At 35.3% G+C, this 22,232-nt stretch overlaps 1 protein-coding gene across 3 annotated transcripts in view; it reads left to right on the forward strand.

Moving 5' to 3' along the window:
- TDRD3 (tudor domain containing 3) overlaps positions 1–22,232 on the forward strand; it is an 83,566-nt gene that overhangs the window by 19,856 nt on the left and 41,478 nt on the right. For all 3 annotated transcript variants that reach the window (XM_034665273.1, XM_034665274.1, XM_034665275.1), the window contains exons 6-7: positions 2,082–2,238; positions 2,913–3,038. In XM_034665273.1, coding sequence (XP_034521164.1) covers positions 2,082–2,238; positions 2,913–3,038 — 283 coding nt within the window. The remainder of the gene's footprint in view (positions 1–2,081; positions 2,239–2,912; positions 3,039–22,232) is intronic.

The following is a 22,232-nucleotide window of genomic DNA, read 5'->3' on the forward strand; positions in this document are numbered from 1 at the left end:
CTGAAGAAACAATGGCCCCAAATTCCCAAATTTGATGAAATTATGAATCTGTAAATCCAAGAAGTTAAGTGAACTCCAGTAGGATAAACTTACAGAGAGAGACACCAAGACACATTATAATCAAGTTGTTGAAAGCTAAAGACAGAGAAATCTTGAAAGCTGTGAGAGAGGAACACCTCATCAAATTCAAGGGATCCTGAATAAGATATATGACCAATATCCGATCAGAAACTATGAAAGTAAGAAATCAGTGAGGTGATACCTTGAAAGTACTGAAAGGAAAAACAAAAACAAAAAACCTGTTAACCAAGAATTATATGTCCAGCAAAGCTATTATTCAAAACTGAAGGAAACCATCAAAAGGACAATTTGAAATACCAGTGTAAATTTGAATGTACATCAATTGTTCTAGTGTACCAAATTTTTTTGCATGTTGGACAGTTTTCAGTTCCTTACTTCCAACAATTTAAGGAAGATTTGATTGGAATGTCAGCTGATATGTCCCTAAAATAATTTTTAATAATAGATAGTATTATAGGTTGAATTGTACCTTCTCAGATGTGTTGAAGTCCTAACCACCGGTACCTTAAAATGTGACTTTATTTGGAAATAGGGTTTTTACAGAGGTATCAAGTAAAGAAGGTGGGCCCTAATTCAATATGACTATTCTTATAAAGAGGGGAAATGTAGACAGAGAGACTGATATAAACAGAGGGCAGGTGAGCAGAAGATATGCAGTGAGAAGATGGCTATGTGACTAGAGTACATCTACAAGCCAAGAAATGCCAAGGGTTGCCAGCAAACAACAGAAGTTAGAAGAGGCAAACAGAGTTCTTCCCTAGAGCTCCCAGAGAGAGCATGGCCCTGCCAATACCTTGATTGAGAGTTTGGTTCACTGCAAATCACATCTTCAAGGAAGGTAGAATAAATTATACCAAGATCAGGTATTAATTGATTTTTTATATTTTTTATCAAGTTCTATGTATGGAACAATAGTCTTCATTAGGTATTTATTTGAGAGATAATTGGGGGAGAGAAAAGTTTTAGAAAGTTTGATTATATTTTTTTACATTCAGTTGAGTTTTTGAATAGGAAAGATGCATTTTAGTTTTGATGTCCAGTCCTTTCTGTGTTTACTTTAGCATATGCATAGTAGGGATCTAGATTTTCTCTTACATGTCAACTCTGATCTTCTGGTAATAGCTACTGTGTTTAGAAAGGTTTTTGTGTTTGGAAGGATGCAGTCATGATTTGGAGAAAAGTACTGTGCTTTTATCATTGTCTACACAGGCATCAGAGTGAATGTCTGCAACATGCAGACGATGTATATTCTATCTTAAAGCCTATCAGTCTTAACTCTTAGATGTACAAGTTAGTTATATATTCCTCAGCTGGCAGTGGTTCAAGAAATTTCTTTATGGGATATGTTTGTATTACTTAAAAGGTTCTTAAATTCTACTCAACTCTAGATTTTTCAAGGAGATTTTAGGTTCTGGTGTTTATGAAGTAGATTTTCTTGTTTGAGGTACACCAAAGCACCGTAGATAGTGTTGCTAATGAGCATAGAAAGAATACTGAAACAGAGTTAAAAAAAATAAAGCTACTGAGGTAGTACCATTTTGTTAACTTCATTTTATACTTTGCAGTTTTGGAGAAGTGCTGTATTTATAATTACATCGACTTTTGAGGATATAGAAATATCAACCAAGAAAAATTTTCATTATATAGTCTTCACTGTATTATTTTCAGAAGTTTTATTCTAACACTTATAATTTCCTTCCCCCCTTCCTTCCTTCTCTCTCTCTTTCTTTTTCTTTTCTTTTCTTCTTTTCTTTGTTCTTTCTTTCTTGCATTTGTAATGGTAGTTGTTAAGTCAGAGTACTAGAGGCACAACCCCACGTATCATACAGATTTTTTTCTTGACGGTTGGTATGAAAAAGCAGCAAGTGAATGTTGTATTAGTATGACATTTTTTCCATAAGCAGGAGGTGTAATCTTTAGTTAAAAAACAATGTGTAGTTAAAAACTTATGCCTTGCTTATTATGGTCATCAGCACAGCTTTGCTCTTAATTTCTTACAGGTTGATGAGAAGGCTCTGAAACACATAACAGAAATGGGCTTCAGTAAAGAAGCATCAAGGCAAGCTCTTATGGATAATGGCAACAACTTAGAAGCAGCACTGAATGTACTTCTTAACAGCAATAAACACAAACCTGTTACAGGACCACCTCTGAGAGGTAGACTTCATTAAGCAAAGTGCCAGATAGTATTGTTTGCTTTTCGGGCTGGGGTTTTGTTGCGGGGAAGGGGGGGCTATAAATTCATTTCTATTTGTGGTAAGTGGATAGAGCACCAATTTTGGAACCATGGAGACTTGTTCAAGTTACTCCAAGTCTGTTTATCTTCATCTTTATGTAAAGTAGGTCTAGTAATACCTTATTTAACCAGGTTGTTACAAGCAGTAGAGAAAATATGATATGAAGTGAGTACTTCTAGTCATTATTTCTAGAACTGTGCCATAGTTCTAGAAAGCCATATAAATGACTAGTCTGCAAACTTTTTTAAATTAACAAGCACATGACTTTTACTTAGTGTTATTCTTTAGTCATTCAAGCCTTAATCCTATATTCTTTTAAAGGATAAGTGGTTAAAGAAAAATTTTATAAAAATGATTTTTTTCTCTCAAAAGATAATTTACATGAACAAATTCAGATTTCCAAGTAGATCATTTAGAGGACTAAAGGTGCTAGTTAATATAATCATTTAAAAACTTTTTTATTTAAAAGATGTAGAATATACAGAAAAATATGAAAAATACAAAGTCAAACTTAAGGTGACATGATTATATTTTAGTGTGTTTTCTCCTTTTGTTTTGCATGTACAATAAATATGTCTTGCTTTACTTCTTAAGGTAAAGGAAAAGGCAGGGGGAGAATAAGATCTGAAGAAGAAGAGGAACTGGGAAATGCAAGGCCATCAGCACCAAGCACACTATTTGATTTCCTGGAGTCTAAAATGGGGACATTGAGTGTGGAAGGTAGGTTAACTTTTTTTTTTTTTAAGATTTTATTTATTTATTTGACAGAGAGAGAGAGACAGCGAGAGAGGGAACACAAGCAGGGGGAGTGGGAGAGGGAGAAGCAAGCTTCCTGCTTGAGCAGGGAGCCTGATGCGGGGCTCGGTCCCGGGACCCTTGGGATCATGACCTGAGCCGAAGGCAGACGCTTAATGACTGAGCCACCCAGGCACCCCTGAAGGTAGGTTAACTTAAAGTAGATTTCTTTTTAAAAGACCAAACTTTATTTGGAATTTTACAAAAAAAGGTTAATAAAGCAACTGACAGTACAAACCTCTGTTCTGGGTGTTAAAAGTTTTAGTTACAAATTTCCTGTTTGACAGAAGCACAGAACAAAATTTGAATTGTTACGTTCTGAAAATGCTAGAAGGTAGTTTATTTGGCCCTCTAACTGTATGATGGGAAATATCACCAAACTCTTACCCCCAGCTTCACTAGATGACAGATTTAGCTATGAAAACAGATTGTTATGGTGGAGAATTTATTATTATATAATCTTATAGGACATTTTCCCTGTGAATCGTCTCTCTCTTCTTTGTCCACATATTACGTATCACGTGAAAATATTCACACAGTGAGTCAATATGCTCTCATAATATGATTTATTCCTTAACATGATATATTTTAGGATTAACGTAAATACTGAAAAGATAAATAAGTATGTTAAATGTATAACATTTTTCCAAGCCTAGGATATAGTAAATATTTTCTAAAATAGTATGTTTTTAAAATATGATTCCAGGGGCACCTGGGTGGCTCAGTCAGTTAAGCATCCAACTCTTGATTTTGGCTCAGGTCATGTGCTGGGCATGAAGCCTGCTTAAGATCCTCTGTCTCCCTCTCCCTCTGCCCCTTCCTCCACCACCACCCCCCCCACAAAAAAAAAAAATAAAATATGGTTCCCAAAAGTTAGGGAAATACACTTTTAAATTCAGTTTTCTCTTTCAGACATATTTTTAATTANCCAAAAAAAAATAAAATAAAATATGGTTCCCAAAAGTTAGGGAAATACACTTTTAAATTCAGTTTTCTCTTTCAGACATATTTTTAATTAAATGAAAGCTTGGAGATAAAAATGCTTTGATAACAAATTTGTAGTGTCCAGATTTCATGAAAATGGAAGCTCATTGCTAGATTATATAGAAAAGGCAGTGTATTTTGAAAAAAAAAGTTTGATATAGATGAGATTTGTAAGCAGACACATATAACAGCAATATTTTCTTGGTTATAAAGCATAATGTATTGGTTTTCCATGCTGTTTAATAAATTACCACAAAGTCAGTGGCTTAAAACAATGCAAATTTATCATCTCATAGTTCCTGTGGGTCAGGAGTCTAGGCAAACTTAGTTGGGGCCTTTGCTCGAGATTTCATTCGGGGCTATGATCTTAGCTGAGGCTTGAGGTCCTCTCGTACACTCACTGGCTGTTAGCAAAATTTAGTTCGTTGTGGATTAAGATCAAAGTTCCCATTTTCTTGCTTGATGTTGCATGGGAAGTGCTTTGAGCTCCTGGAAGTTGTTGAGTTCTTGCCACCTGACCCCCTCCATAGGCAGGTCACAACATGTTTGTTTGCTTCTATAAAGCAAGCGAGAGAATCTCTACTGCTTCTTCAAATCTCTGACTTCCTGATATTTTTGTCGCAACTTCCTTTATACTCTCCCAATCAGAACTTCTGTGATTTTCTTTTATCCTTCTGCTTCCGTACATTTGGTTTTGACTCTTGCATAATGAGGTTGAGACTAAGAATGGTAATTTTATGGTGACCTGTGTACCTACAATGCTTCAGTTCTCACAGAACATATTCTATTCCAACAAAATTAAATAGTATTAGCATTCCATTTGGAAAAAGGTATCAAAGTTAAGATACATGACATAAATACTACACTAAATAACAAACATCAGTGTTAGATATGCTTCTGAGGAGACAGAAATTTCTGAACACGTATGGTAATACAGGCCATTGTTTTAGTAGATATGATTTGTTTATGTCACTCTTACAAGCATGACGTAGGATCTGCTAGAATGTGAGAAAAATATGGACATTATGTAATATATATAATAATATTCCAGATCCCTGGTTTTTACAGGGATTACAGGGAATATAATCTGTGACCTTCATAAATTCCTAAATTCAAGAAATTAGATATTTCTAATATTTGTACAGTACAGCCTCTTAAATTTGATCCCAAATCACATGTTTCTGCAATCATCCTAACATCAGAAATTACCCCCTGCAACTTATATTAGTTTTTGTTTTTTTTTGAAGAGAGAGAGAGCGCAAGTAGGGAAGGGGGCAGAGGAAGAGGGAGAAATCTCAAGCAGGCTTCACACCCACTGCAGAGCACTATTAGGGCTCGGTCTCACGACCCTGAGATCATGACTTGAGCCAAAATGAAGGGTCGCATGCTTAACCAACAAGGCCACCCAGGTTCCCTTTTTTAGCTTTCTGTCATATTTGGTGACCACTGTTCTCAGAGGAGCAAAATTTTCATTCTTTCCTAGAAGTACTGTGAGGGCAAGCCAGCTAGAAAAGATGGGAGATGGGCAGAACACTTCTTGGAGGACGTAGCATTTTAGACAGGTCCACGGAGCAACGTTGGATCAGGGCAGTCCAAGTAGAGGGAGCTCCGGGTGCCCAGGCTTGGAGGCAGCAGAACAGCAGTTCCCCGTCTTTGGGACAGTGTGGGAGAGGTAGGGATAGAAGGCTGGAGATAAAAGTGGTAAGCTGGGGACAGATAAAGAGAATTTTGTCCTAAGGGATTTTTATTTTATCTAGTTGGCAGTGCAAAGCCGTAAAAGGGTTTTTGGCATGAAAGCAATGAAGTTTGGTGCTTTCATGAAAAACAAATGTTTTTTTCTCTGTCCGCAAGGTGGAAAATGGGATGAGACTGAAGTGAGATTGCATTCTATGGGTTACGAGGAATTCTTCATTCTGTAAATGTCTTTTATGTAGTATTTATTTGTACCAGGTCTATGGCTAGTGGTGGGGATACAGGATATAATAAAATAGCTCTTTCTAAACATTCAGGGAAATGTAGGGATCTTGTATCTCTTGCCCCAAAGAAGCTTACTGTCTAGTTTGTGAGACAGAAGAAACCACAAATCAAAGGGACATAGAAATTCTTATTAAAAAGGATTTTATCATTTACTAAGTGTAAACAACATTGAACAAAATATAAAGGCTAAGCAGAAGGAGTTTCGAATACAGTAATCAGACATGGTATATATTTCTCCAGGCATTCCTTGGAGACATCACAGGTTCAATTCCAGACTGCCACTATAAAGCTTATAGTGCAATAAAGTGGGTCAAAATTGTTTTTGGTTTTTCAATGCATACAAAAGTTATGTTTACACTATACTGTAGACTATGAAATGTGCAACGTACATACCTTGATTAAAAAATAACGTTATTGCTAAAAAAATGCTAACCATTATCTGAGCTTTCAAAAAGTCATAATCACTGGTCACAGATCACTGTAACAAATATAATAATAATGAATAAATTTGAAATATTGTGAGAATTACCAAATGCGAGACAGAGACATGAAGTGAGCAAATGCTGTTGGAAAAATGGTGCTGGTGGACTTGCTGGGCAGAAGGTTGCCACAAACCTACAATTAAAAAAAAAAAAAGTAATACCTGTGAAGTGCAATGAAATAATGTATGCCTGTAATCTTTATAATATTTAATCCTTTATTTCAAAGTTTTATTGCCAAAATAAGACCAACCAGTTATTTTGAATAGCTAGGTAATACTTTAATCAGACTTGAAAATACTGGTTGGTTTAACATTTCATTGCTTTAAATGTTTGTCTGACCAAAAGCTGATTCTGTGAGTAGCAGCTCTTTAGACCCTAAACTTTTTCTTTGATGATGTTGACATCACTCGTAAGAGATTGATGATAACACACATGACCACAAACACCTGGACAATAAATTGATACATATATATACTGAAGATTATTGTGCTTATAGATGTTTCTTATATTGCCGGGGCCCTGCCTTCATGTAATCAGTCCTGTTACAATGAAGGTGACAGGAAAGATGTGAATGCTTGCCTGTGGCTGCCAACCTCACTGTTCTCTTTCTCTTACAACCCACTCAATGCTACTGCAGTTTTCTTAGGTGAGCTGGGGTTCATAGCAAATAAATGGATGAGGCAAGCAACTGAATTGTTTTTTTGCTCATTTTATGATTTTATGTGTTTTCTAAATTGGAAGTAAAGCCTAAAATAAGTTTTTACTTTCATAAAATTGAATCTGCACTTTGGTCTTCTCTCAGATTTGGTCACTGTTCTATAAATCTTGAGTTCTAAGATTAACTCTTCCTTGGTGGTAGAAAATGTTGACCATTTTTCTAAGGAAAATTTAGGAGTCTTTTCAGGATGGAGTCTCCATACTATTTAATGGGTAAATGCTTCATGGACAGCTAATGAAAAAATGTAGGATCTTATAATTTTAATGTTCATAAGGTTGGTGTTGTTGTGTGGGTCTGTTACAGTCTCAGATTGATTATAAAGAAATAGTCATGATTCAGTGATACATTTTTGTTTCTAATTTAGTTGAATAATCAAATCTTTCTTGCTTCTAAGTTTTGTATCGTTTGAGCTGTCTCAGGATTTTGTTTAATTTGAGTACCCTGAAAATCATCTTTTAGCTGAGTAAATGTAGTCCTAGATGGACTTGTTATTATCATATCAGATTCTGTGTAATGTGTGAGGCTTCTTGGGGAAAAAAATGCGTCCTGAAGAATATACTTCTGACATGGGGAGCCTGGGTGGCTTAGTCGTTGGGGGTCTGCCTTCGGGTCAGGGCGTGATCCCAGCGTTCTGGGATCAGCCCCCACATCAGGCTCCTCTGCCGGGAGCCTGCTTCTTCCCTCTCCCACTNTGGGAGCCTGCTTCTTCCCTCTCCCGCTCCCCCTGCTTGTGTTCCCTCTCTTGCTGGCTGTCTCTCTCTCTGTCAAATAAATAAATAAANCGGGAGCCTGCTTCTTCCCTCTCCCACTCCCCCTGCTTGTGTTCCCTCTCTTGCTGGCTGTCTCTCTCTCTGTCAAATAAATAAATAAAATCTTTAAAGAAAAAAAAAGAATATACTTCGGACAAATTTAAGGTAGGTTAGTAACACATTTACCTTCACATTATATCATATAATTTTCTCTAAAAGGGTGCTATCATTTCTTTATTCTAATTTTTTTAAATTTCCATCAGAGATCATTGATCATCACATAGAGATTTTCTCTTAACATTAATTTTTTGTTGTATCTTTAAATTGGAATCAAACATAATTCTAGTTGACATTTTTATCAGTATTCTGAAAAAAATGAGGTTGGATTACATTATTCTCTGAGAGTAATCACTAAAGTGTTTCTTTGTGATATGTAATGACTTGATGTCAACTTGGGAAGATTTAATTGGTCAGCATGTGATAGGGTTGTGTTCCAAAAGGCTCTTGTATATAGATTTTTCTTTTTGAATTTGGTTTTACAGACTAGATATTATAATTGGTGGCTAGATTATTAAGTCAACTTTCAAAAATCAGTTTTTATTCCATCATATACTTTATCAGTATATCATGTCAGTGATACATAACTACCACTTTAAAATACATATAAATTTCAACTTGAGGCAGAAAGAGTAGGTTTGATTGTTTCTATTATTATGGAAGATAGTTAGGTTGTCCAGAGATGGGGATAGGAATGCCGTGAGACAGTAACTTTACTGTCTTAACTTTCTAAATCTAAATAAGAACAGGATAACCTTAATTTGTTCTGAATGGGGAACAAGGGGCCTTGTGAGACTAGTGGACAGAGTAACTCTCTTACATTTATATTTATTTACCATTCCTTTCTCTTTTCTTTCTTTTTTTTTTTTTAAAGATTTTATTTATTTATTCGACAGAGATAGAGACAGGCAGCGAGAGAGGGAACACAAGTAGGGGGAGTGGGAGAGGAAGAAGCAGGCTCATAGCAGAAGAGCCTGATGTGGGGGCTCGATCCCATAACGCCGGGATCACGCCCTGAGCCGAAGGCAGACGCTTAACCGCTGTGCCACCCAGGCGCCCCTACCATTCCTTTTTCTGTGTAGTTTATTCTGTAAATTATATGTTATCAGTTTTATATGTTTCTTCATATTTTGCATCAAAATTTTAGAAAGCAGAATAAAGAATATAACCTAGTTGTATACAGAGTAAACAGAAAAATATGAAGAGAATTCAAATAGAGACATTTTTGTGAGAAGAATAAGATTTAAATTAAATAAATAGGGGAAGTAAGAACTCATCCAACATATATAAATGTTGGACATGGTCATAGGTGATCAAGCTTCCTCTTTCCAGGACCAGTCTTATCTCCCACTTTCCCTCTTTTGTTTCGTGGTTCATAGAGTTCTGTAATTCCTCAAGAAGTCGATTATTTGATTCTGTTTTTTTGGCTTGTTGGTGATAATTGAGAGGAGCACCTCTTACCTAATTGTATCTGTGTCCCTTCTACTTTCAAACTTGCCAACTTGTGTCTTTCTTGTAGGGTCTACTGAAGGCATAAGAAGTACCCAGAACCTTCTTTTCGTACCACGTTCTCTTAAAGCATCAGGGTCCTTAGGTGGTCTCAGGTTCAGCTACAGTGTAAATGCACAGTAAGGAGTTCCAGCTTCCAGTTAGGGGATGAGGAGACGTTCACTACCCTGCACTCTTTCTTTGCTAAAAAGTTTTACATTTGAGATTCTGTTACTTGTATAACCGTTTTCTGGCACCAACTTCTAAATTAGTTTGCTTTAAGTTATAAGCTGCAGAAATGCAAATAAGCGAAAAAGGAATTTTTTGGCTCAATAACTGGAAAGTCTTTTTGTCTCTGCATTCTGCTATTTTTATTTGTTGACAGAGTGTCTCCACTTGGTAGCAATGATTGACCCAGGTAGCTCCAGGTGTAGCATAAGGTCAACATATAATGACATAAAAAGATATGCAGGTAAAAAGACTGAGTTTTGCAAGAAAATTTTTGGGGGGCAAAGATAAATACCTTTCATCATATAATTATTGGTTACCCAAGCTCAACAGAATCCTAATAGGGATTTTGGCATTCGTGTATGTGGAGTGGCTAGAACAGAAGCCCAAAGAGACTTGGGAAATGAGCACTCTAGCTGTTGGTGTGTCAAATCTCCATTCATAATATGAGATAAAAGGTAATAAAAAAAAAATATTTGTCAAAAACAAGGAAATGGTCCTCATACCTGGAAAGTCAGACAGGAAAAGGCTTTCTTAGTCAGGAAAAGCCCCTTGGTCAGGAAAGCACAGGACATCTTAATTGATTAATTGATTTAATTGATTTAATCAGTATTATATGTAAGGAGGAAAGAGTAATTCCCACAGCTACCTTCCCTCTCAAAGCAGGATTCTATTACCAAAAGAAGGAGAGAATTGAGCAGGATTCTGGGACAGATAAATAAACAAATGATTCTATTACTAGCTTAACTCACAACTTTTTTTTTTTTAAGATTTATTTGTTTATTTTAGAGAGAGAAAAAGGGGGGCACTCACGCATGGGGGGAGGGGCAGAGGGAGAGAACCTTCAAGCAGACACCCTGCTGAATATGGAGCCCAACACAGGCTCGATCTCATGACCCCGAGATCATGGCCTGAGCTGAAACCAAGAGTCAGATGCTCAACCGACTGAGCCACCCAGGCACCCCAATTCACAACTTTTGTATTTACCAGTTGTATGTCTTTGGGCAAGTTATATAACCTCTTAAACCCTAATATCTTCATTGGGAAATGGGAAAATAGTAGCAGCACCTAAGCTGTAGGGTTGTTGAGAAGATCAAATTAGATAATGCACATAAAGTGCACAGTGCTTGGCACATAAGCCTCCATGTAATGGTAGTTGTACCACCACCACCATCACCATCATGATTAGCAATAACAGCAACAGCCTCCTCCACTCATCCTCTCCTCATCTCCACCCCTACTACCCTCCCTACTCCAGGCGCTCATCAATGCTCCACTGACTCTGCAGAACTTTATCATCCCATTCTCTATATCGTGGTCTGCTTCTCCCTCTACCCTTCCCCCCTGCTTGTGATCTCTTTAGCTCTCAAATAAATAAAATCTTTAAAAAACGAAATGAAACAAAAACATGAATTTGATCCCACTACCCCCTTGCCTAAAATGGTCCATTATCTCTTCAATGGCAGAAAAACATTTGGACTATACTACATGCACTATTTTTGTAGTGTTCTATTATTCTATTTCCTGTGAATTTTGTGAGAAGTAGCATTTACCTGATTAACATGACTGCATAACTTCAAATTCTGCATAACATTCAGATGTAAATAATATAATTAGATGTTAGCAGATATAATATTGGTGGTTTGATGGGTAATTGACATGAAGTTGCAGGCTTTTGATTGTTGGTAGGTGTCTTTTTTGTTTTTATTATCTTTTAATCAAGTTTCAAGTCAGCTTAAATAGTTTGGCTTATAGATTAATAGCTCAGATTTTGAAGACCGAAGAAGAGGGGGCTGTAGGAAGGAAATGTGATATAATGGTAATGGCTTAATTGGAAAGGCAGGAAATGAAGTCAGGAAAAGAGAATATGGATGTTTTAGGCCAGCTGTTCTTGTGAAGGGTTTCCTCAAGAAAGGATCACCCAAGTACAGATCTTCCTTCACTTAAGAGGGTTAGATAAACCTATTGTAAGTTGGAAATGTCATAAGTCAAAATACATTTAATACACTTTAGCCTAGCCTAACTTAAATGTGCTCAGAACACTTACATTAGCTTAGAGTTGATTAAAATTATCTAATACAAAGGTTATTCTATAACAAAGTGTTGAATATCTCATATATTCTATGGAATACCGACATAAAAATATGCCACAGTGCTGCACATGTAATGTCCTGATTATGAATGTAAATTTAGTAGTGATATGAATTTAATGATTATATATATAATATTATATATAGATTTAGGGATAATCTTAGTGAAAATTTTTAAAGAAAATATATAGAAAATTGATAAATTTAGAAAAAATTAAAAGTATAGGTAACAAAAGAAAAGGAAAATGACCCATGATATCATCACCATATTCTGGTTTTGTTTCTGTTTGAGATCATACTTACATACAGCTGCTTTTTTGTCCTAACAATACAATATAACCATATTTCTATGTAATTATATATTCCTGCTAGCACAGTCTTTAATGGCTCCATAGTAATTGATTATAATTCCATTAGTGTTGCTAGTAATTTAAAAGTTTCCATACTTTGCCAAAACAATAACCTTCCAAAATAATATTTTAGTTACATTATTTACATAGCGATGGTTATTTTTTCAGGCAAATGTATGGAAATCAAATTATTTGGCATACATATTTTTAAGATTTGTTAACCGTGTTATCAGTTGTGATATATAATTAATTTTCTTTGGTCCTTAGATCTATAGAAGATAGATATAGCTTTTCTCAGAATGCTGGGACACATGAGCCTCTTTTTCATTTTTGCCATTCTTCTATTTTCCTCCTCCTCAATTAATGGTCCATTCATTTAAGCATTTATTGATCATATAAATAGAATAATAAGTAGCCATTATTGAGCACCTGCTATATGCTAAGAACTGTTCTAGGTGCTTTGCATACTATTAGTTTGTTTAATCATGCAAAATAGCAAGATGCAAAATATCATTTGCTTGTTATTTCCATTTGACAGATAAGTAATAGGCTTGAAGGGATAAAACATATTACTCTTAAGAACTATAGAACTGGAACATGGCCCCCTGACTATCTGATTCCCAACTCAGAACTCTTTCTATGATGTTCTGTTTCTAAGCACCTGTTGGTTTTGGGGGGAAAGAGCAATTGAGTTTAATTTTAAGATATGTTAATTTTTATAAATGAAGGAGAGACATCAAGCAGGCTGTTGAATTTAGAGATCAAGTAGAGGTTAAGGAATCAGTAAAGGAAACTGAGAAAGCCACTGCCAAAGAAGTAGGAGCATGAGACAAAGTGAGAGATAAGGATGGAAAGTGTCCATTGAGTTTACGTAGCATCAGCAGTGTGCAGGTGAATGTTCAACAGCAGGCTTTGGGAGAAGAAATGGGGGTGGGGGAATGCCCTTGTGTTTTAGCTTTTCCTGATTTCTGTGGTGTAAATATTTCCACTGTGGCCAATTTCAGACTATCAGTAGTTTATTCCAGAGTTTTCTGAAAATTTAATGTCAGTTCTAGTACAATGTTCAAGTTGGCTCCAGCATACCACTGATTGAAGACCTTGACAAAAACAGTGCCAGTGAAGTGGTGGAGTTAGAAGACAAGCTGAAGGATATCCAGCAGATAAATGTTACATGGACATTAAAATGATTATCTTGAGAGGTTGGTAAGAAAGAGAATATTTAATATAGCATGAAAAAGTTAAGCTATATGCTTGGGATGATGGGTGATTTCTCTTCCTGCCTATCACATTATATTTTTAACAGGTTACTTTTTTTTTTTAAAGATTTTATTTATTTATTCGACAGAGATAGAGACAGCCAGCGAGAGAGAGAACACAAGCAGGGGGAGTGGGAGAGGAAGAAGCAGGCTCATAGTGGAAGAGCCTGATGTGGGGCTCGATCCCATAACGCCGGGATCACGCCCTGAGCGGAAGGCAGATGCTTAACCGCTGTGCCACCCAGGTGCCCCTACATTTTATTTTTATAATACATGGATAACATAGTCATTTAAAAACTAACATTTGTGTTTATATGTACCTGCAAGGCACGGGACATAATCCCTGGTCTTATATTTTATAATCTAAGTCAGAATTCATACAGAATAAATTTGTAGAGGAAATAATTTTTTATTGAGGAAACAAGTATATAAATTTTGAGCTGATAGACAGATTTTCAGAGCCAAAGAGTTTTGTGGTCTTACAGAATATATACAAGATTTAAAGATATTTTATACATAAAATCTTTAAAAAAAAAAAAGATATTTTATACAAACAGCCCTGATGTGTATCATTGAAATTTTTGAGGTAAAAAAAAATTAGGTATAAAATGGCTGAAATGTAGACATAGCAGTATTAGAAAGTGTTATACTTCAGATATGATGTGAATTCATGTACTAGTCAGTTGAGACCATCTTTTTGTAACAGATACCTTTAATGATTTATTTCTGTTTTGTTTTACTTGTTGGAGGATTATTCTGCAGTAGTTTCAGCTATTCACCTTGAATCATTTTAGACATCAGTTAGGTAACCTGTTGTACCGTGGTACTATGGCTTTTTAAAAATCTTATTCTAGCCATAAGTGGACATTCCTTTGCTTTTTCGTTATAAAAATCCTCTTTACTTTCACTTTGTTGTCCCTGAAAATAAAGTAGCTTTAAATTTCACTAGTATATTTTGGCTTCAAGTTGTAAGAGTTCTCATTTTTGTTTTGCTGTAGTTTTCTGTGAAATTTGCAAGAAATGTGTTACAAAGATAATATGGAGTCTAAAATTATCACGTTCATGATCCTGGAAAATATTAATCAGCTTGGAAGAAAAGATCACACAAGTTAAGTTTAGTTTCTTACATTTGACTGATGTTTCCTGTGTGAGAGTTTTAGTTGTTTTGACACATCATCCTTTCAGTTTTTACAAGTTTGAAAATAAGTGACATTTTTGTTGGTATTTCCATTATATTTTCTGCAGTAAACATTGATATTTGAGTTAAAGCAAAGATAACATAAATTGTTATTTCTAAATGGTTTCTGACTCACAAGTTTAGCACCTCCTGTATAAATGCCCAGCTTATTAACCATGGAATGTTACCTGACTTAACCAAGTCCACTAGTGCACAGTTGAACTAAAGGCATTAATGGCAGGGAGTAATATGGGGATGATAGTAAGACTGCAGTACCTCATTTGATTAAAAATTCTTGTGTCCAGGATGGGCTAGGAAGACAAAATAATCCAGTTTGAGAGGAGTTTTATAAGAAACACAGAAGTATGACTGACAGTGCTTATTTCGGTATCAGAGTTGGTTGCATGGAAAGAAATAAGGAATGGTCCTTTATAGTTTAGGGTTTAATGCATTAGGATTAAGAGCTCTGATGACTCAGGTAAAATGGAGCAACTGCAGGGAACATCTTAGGCTCCACAAAACAATGTCACCATACCCCATTACCTCATCTTCTTTAATGCTCCTTCATTAGAGGAAAAAAGCATTATACCCATAGGGGGTGACCCAGAAAATGTTTTTTCTTCTTGAAGTTGTTAGAAAATACAGATTACAAGAGATTATGTTACCATGGTGGTATGAATAGACAGTAGTAATGAACAAAAAAAACCTTTATTTTTTTAAAATGGTTTTTTCTTCATAAGAGTGCATATTCAGTCTGGGAAATAGTGAATAATCATTTATTCATTCCACAATATTAACTTGAGGCTTACCATGTGGCAGGTACTATGCTAAAAGGGATATATTGGTAAAAGAATACAGTTCTGAGATCTTAAAGTCTAGCATAGGAGAGAGATTCTGGCAGTTCTGTGCCAGTGTGTACATTGCTGTGCACAGATCGAGGGTGCTTGGCTCAGTCTCTGTGGGGTTGGGGGAGAAGGACCTCCCAGAAAAAATGAAATCCAAGCTGAGAACCGAAGGGAGGCTAGAGGGAACACTCCTGGGACATGTCAGGCACTGTACAGGGATGGATGCGTGTGTGATCATAATACACTGAAAACACTCAGAACAAGACTTCTCATTTACCAGGAAGCGAAACTCTGTTTTCAAGTGTCTATTAGTTACTGATGGAGAAAAGGCAAAATTGTGGCTAGAAATGCCCTCCGGAGAGGACGTTACAAAATTTGTGTTTAATGTGTTGAGAGGTAGAAGAAAAATTAAATTAATCCAGTGGCATATTTGACATATGAAATGTGTGATGTAGCCATATTCCTGCAATTTGTTTATAAAGAAAAGAAGGAAAATCAACCAAGTTAAACAAAATGTATTCTCATTTAATGAATTGATTTGTACAGATAGTGCTTTTTTTTAACCTGGCAAAAATATTTTTGTGGTAATCCTAACCTGTGTTCCATGAGGAAATACTGAAGATGACTCACGATTATTAATGATTTAATGCTACTAGCACAATGGTATCTTTGTTGAGGAGAGGTAGCAGGGAAGTTAATAGTAGAGTCTGGAACCTGACTGCTTGGTTAATCCCAATTCTACCCTAGTTAGTTGTACGATCTTGGTCAAGCTTCTCCAACTTCCTTATTTGTAAAATGGGAATGTTATTATAGTTGTACCCTGAGCTAAGTTCATTTGGTCTTTTAACTATACAAGGAATTTTGTGTACTCCCTGAACTAAACTTTTTTTTTTTCTTTTGCATTCGTAAGGACTGGCTTAGACTTTGCATGCCTTTTTGAGTATGACTAGAGAAGGGGCATCTTTGGAACTATATCACTAATGCATGTTGTGTGTTTTCTCAGCATTCTCACATTTGTTAATTTATAGCAGCAATGATTTTATGCTTCACGCCCTCCATTTTTGCATTGACTTTTGTCTCTGTTTTTAAAGGGGTTTTGAGATACAAAAGGATTAATCCTGTGAACATTGAGTATCATAAATAGGTTTATTTGTGAGCTTAGCCTTAAGCTTAATGTGTGTCACAATTATGAAATAATATCATGAGAATAAAAAAAACTATATCTTTGAGTCACAAAAGAAAAATGCCATGTCAGATTACTAATGTTCATTTTTGTGTCTTTTTATTCTGGGATTTGTTGGGGTTTTTGTTTTTATTTTTTGTTTTTTTNAAGAAAAATGCCATGTCAGATTACTAATGTTCATTTTTGTGTCCTTTTATTCTGGGATTTGTTGGGGTTTTTGTTTTTATTTTTTGTTTTTTTGTTTTTTTTTTTTTTAGATTTTACTTATTTATTTCACAGAGAGATAGGGAAAGCCAGAGAGCATAAGTGGGGGGNATTCATTTTTGTGTCTTTTTATTCTGGGATTTGTTGGGGTTTTTGTTTTTATTTTTTGTTTTTTTTTGTTTTTTTTTTTTTAGATTTTACTTATTTATTTCACAGAGAGATAGGGAAAGCCAGAGAGCATAAGTAGGGGGAATGGCAGAGGGAGAAGGAGAAGCAGGGAGCCCAACGCTGGGGCTTGATCCCAGGACCCTGGGATCATGACCTGAGCCGAAGGCAGACACCCAACTCACGGAGCCACCTAGGCACCGCTGGGATTTGCTGTTTTTACATAGAGTAGTGGACATCAATTTTGGGGTATTAGTATATATAACCTTTTCCCCCTTGAAATTAATAATTAGTGGTGATTGTGTTTTTACCTAAAATTGTGCCTGCAAGGGTTTCTTCAGGTACACATCTTCATGAAGCAAGTTTCCAGCCCAGGACTTTTGTGTGTGCTGTTCCTTCTTGGATTACTCTTCCTGACTTTGTATTGCTTCTCATTCTTTAGCACACAGCCAAAGCACACAGAGAATTTTTCCTCCTAAACTGGTATACTCCCACTCCTCCCAGTTTTATATAAAAGTCTTTATATTTCCCTCTTAGTCATTATCACAATTTTAAACTGTGTTATTAGTTTATTTACTTGTTTGTTGTCTGCTTCTTCCCATTATACCTAAAGCAACACAGGATAGAGAGAGTATGAGTCTTACTACTGCTTTGTATATAATGACGCTTGTCCAGTGTTGACGCTTGTCCAGAGTCCGTGCTCACTTAACTATAGTATAACTGAGTAACTGAATGAAGAAAATGGGTAGGTAGCACACAGCTGCTCAATAGTAGGACTGGGATTTAATTCCAATTGTCAGTCTAATTCCAAAGACCTCATCCAGGCCATGAGAAAAGCATTTTCGCAACTATTTTCTAATTGATTCTTCACCATAATCTTGTAATAAATATAATTATCCACACTTTCCAGATGAAGAAACTGGAGGTCTTTGTGACTTTGTCAAAGACACATCACTCAAGAAGTGGGAGAATGAATTTATTTGGCTTGAGCTCAGTGTTTTCTATGCTGTGCAATGTTTCTCTGTAATCACTTGAACTCATTCTAACTCTGTCCCAGTGTGCTTGAATGCAAACCTGTCTAAAGGAAAGTAAGACAGAAAGTGTATTTTCCATTTCAGTGTTGCGCCCTTAGGTGAGCCCAGGTGACAGTGTTAAACAGGTAATGATTTTGAACTTAGAAGCTTGTTCCATTCCCACTGTTTTTAGTAACTACATCTTTCTTTCAGTAAATACTTACTGAATACCATTTGTTTGACTGTATTATACCTAGGCACTGGAAAAAACAATGCTAAGTAAGACTACACTCAACCCTCAATTTGATTAATACATAATAATGTTTAAAGTACACCACTTTAAAGAAAAAAAAAGAACATGGAGTATCAAAATGAGTGAGATACCTCTGGGCATGGAAAGATGGCCTTGATACATAGTTGATTTTAAAAAGTATACAGCAGCTGTTGAGATGTGCATGAGTCTGCTTTTTTGTTTAAAAATATATAGAATATGCATAGATATGTCTATATGAATTATATAAAAGGAAGAATAACCTCTGAAAATGTTAATAGTGGGTATCCCTAGAGGTGGGCTTGGGTAGGCAGAAGGTAGTACTTTCATTCTATTTGTATCACTTATGATAGGATTATGAGTGATTTTTACTTTTTAAAGTAATTCTTAGTATTTTTTAATATAGAAAAATTTTAAAGGGTATATAAGAGAATTTTATCTAGAGAATGTTTATAATATTTTAAGTGAAAAACAGTAAGATTTTGATTTTCTGATCTATCTGAATTTTCTCTATAATATGATTTTTATAATTTGACAGTGAAGTTTTTACTAAAGCATTCTTTCTGCCCTATTTTCAACAACAACAGCAAAAACAAATGCAAACAAAAAAATAAATAAATAAAAATAAAGCAAGGTAAGGATCTTAACTAAAGGTAGGGGTTGGTGATAGGGGAAATATGTAAATAGGAGCAACTTATCATTCAAGTATTGTTTAAATTTGTTTGCATTATTATAATGCCAGTAATAATCATAATCATAACAATGACAGCTCACATTTACTGTGTGCTTATTAAAGCCAAATATTGTTCTAAGTACTCTGCATGTATTAACTTAGTTAATCCTCTGAGGTAGACTCTATTGTTATCCCTATCTTGAAGAGGAGGCTCAGAAAAGTTATTATCTTGTCGAAAATTACAAAACCACTAAGTGTCAGAGCTGTGGTATAACCTATGCAGTCCTTCTCCAGAGGTTGTACCCTACACACTACTATCTCTGTCCGTTTGTGAGATTCCAAATACCAGTCCAACTCTCAATAAGGGTTTTAGTTTTTTTCTGCATTAATGAAAAGACTATTAATTTTAGGTCAGGATTCTGGTAGTATCCAAATTTTCCTGGTATCCAAATTTATTTTTTTGGCCCATCAGGGATTGGGAAAAAGCCTTTGTGATTTCTGCATCTCACCAGAAATGAACAGATGTAGGAGATAAAATTGTGGCTAACATGTTGTTGATTGCATTCTGTTTTGTTTTCTCTGGGCAGGCAGCTTAGCATAGTGGAAAATAGTGGCTTCAGTTAGATTTGAGTATAAATTCTGGCGTCAACATTCTCTAGCTTCTAGCCTTCTTTGTGTCTTTATTTGTAAAGTAAAGACAATAATGCTCTTCAGGGTGCTTGTGAGAATTACATGAAATAATGTAAGCAAAAGACCTTCAGAGTAGAGTCAGGCACATAGTAAAATCTTAATAAATATTATGTCACTTCTTCTGGTAGATATCTCAGAATTTATTGAAGAATCATCTTAGGAAACAAAATGTACCTGATTTTTTACTATAAAATACAGGTACAGCTATGACTGGAAAATGAATATTCAGCGAAGAAATATTAATGTTTTAAGATGCTTGATTAATTCAGGACATTCCTATATACAAACCCAAATAATTTGTGGCAATTAATAAATTCATTTTAATGACCCTTGAATTTCAAATCGTGGGAATGTAAAACATTGTAATCAATTATCTTATAAGCATATATTTGAAACTCATGATCTGGGATGATAGGAACATTTTATCACAAGTCAGACTGAATTCATACAGCAATCTTTTATTAGTTTCCCCATATGAGCTTTTATGACTCTGATCTTTTAGGGGCTCCTGGCTGGTTCAGTCAGTGGAGCATGCAACTCTCAACCTCAGGGTCATGAGTTCAAGCCTCACAGTGGGTGTGGGACCTACTTTTAAAAAGGGGGGGGGACTTTGATGTTTTAGATGTTTTCACATTTTTATCCATTTTTTGATGAATTTTTCTGTTATTTTTGCTAATCTCCCCTTTTTTTCTCCTATTTAATATTAAATGTTACCAATTTCTATATGTTTTTGTTTCATGTTTCTTCTTTGAGTCATTAAAAAAAAACTCTGCCTTTTACTACACTGCCTATATAGAAAAATATCTTAGTATATTTATTACTAGACCTGGCTTGTAGTGTTGAGTAGTATTTTGGGTGGTTTGAAAACATCATGCCTTCTGAAGTGTGGCAGAGAGCAACTAGATTCTGAGTGAACAGAGGAGATTTCTACTTGATTTTTGGGCTATTTCTTTATTTAAAATCGCATTTTCCACTTTTAGTCTTTGAGCATATTCTGTTATTTATTTAATAGGTTAGCTCACTTTCAAAATACTTACTTTGTACCTCACTTCATTACATAACAACCTAAGAAAATATACTGGATTTAAGGACATTCAAGAATGATGAAACATTTAAGGACCGTCCCTTCTTGGCTTACTGTTATTTAAATTTTTTTTTTAAAGATTTTATTTATTTATTCAACAGAGATAGAGACAGCCAGCGAGAGAGGGAACACAAGCAGGGGGAGTGGGAGGGGAAGAAGCAGGCTCATAGAGGAGGAGCCTGATGTGGGGCTCTATCCCAGAACGCTGGGATCACGCCCTGAGCCGAAGGCAGACGCTTAACTGCTGTGCCACCCAGGCGCCCCTACTGTTATTTAATTTTTGAAAAAAATGGATGTATATGAAAACTATGTTCTTTTAAAAGCACAGTTGTATTTTCTGCCTTATTAAGTTTAATTTATTTCTAAGAGCAATTTTTATTTTAAAAAATAATTTTCTTTATGGATTCTTCTCACTCTTATTATGTCAGCATAATAATAGAGATGAAGTATATTCAAAATTAGTAAATTCTTTTATTCTGTAATCTAATGTACATCATCAAATAAATATGGAAATGTTGTCCTTTTTTTTCTTTTAGAAGAACTGAAATCAAATTCTCCCACACCTGCATTCTGTATACGTGGTTATCCAGATCCCTATCTGTAGTCCAGGATACTCAGTTACTCTTGTGATGACCTAAGTTATTTGTACTTCCTGACTGTCATAGGTATTGGTGGCCCTAACTGGAATAGCTTAAAAAATGATTCCTAAACATAGCAGATCTAAAATGCTTATTACTTCTCAAATATCTATTCAAACCTAAATGACAGCAAATAAAATACCTTCATATTTGACTTGTTTGGGAGGCTGAAAATTTTCTTCAATGCACTGTACAAGGGACCTCTCTCTGTTACATAAATCTTATAGCATCTGTATCTTGAGACTACTGTGGGGACTATTGATAATGTGTATAAAGTGCTGGTGCGTGGTGCCTGATGCATAGCAGATAGTCAGCAAAAGGCAACTGCTGTTTTTATTCTTTAAGAATGACTGGAACAAATGCCAGTACATGCTTTCTGCTGAAAATGCTCGTTTGTGTCCTGCTTATGTTCACTATTTTTGTTTCCCTAAATTACAACTCCTGAATAATAGTGCCAGCAGAAACTAAAAGTGACCATTTTTCTTCTCTCTAAAGAAAAATTATAATATTGACTACAGTTGTTAAAAATAAGATATTTGTGTTATATTTATAAAGCAAATCTTGGGAAAGGGTGATTTTTAAAAAATAACTCTGTAAATTGTCTTGGCTACTGTTTGAGATCTTGCATATTTGAAAAAATATGTATTCTTTGTCAAAATTAATGGATGATTTGGCTGGGTATAGAATTGTACTTAGGAAATAATTTTCCTTTAATTTCAAAGACATGTTAAGCCTATTAGGTTGGCTTTAGCTTCCATTGGTTCTAATGAGAAGTTTCTTGCCATTTTGAGTCTTGA

Source organism: Ailuropoda melanoleuca, chromosome 7 (genome assembly GCF_002007445.2).
Source record: "Ailuropoda melanoleuca isolate Jingjing chromosome 7, ASM200744v2, whole genome shotgun sequence".
Lineage (NCBI taxonomy): Eukaryota > Metazoa > Chordata > Mammalia > Carnivora > Ursidae > Ailuropoda > Ailuropoda melanoleuca.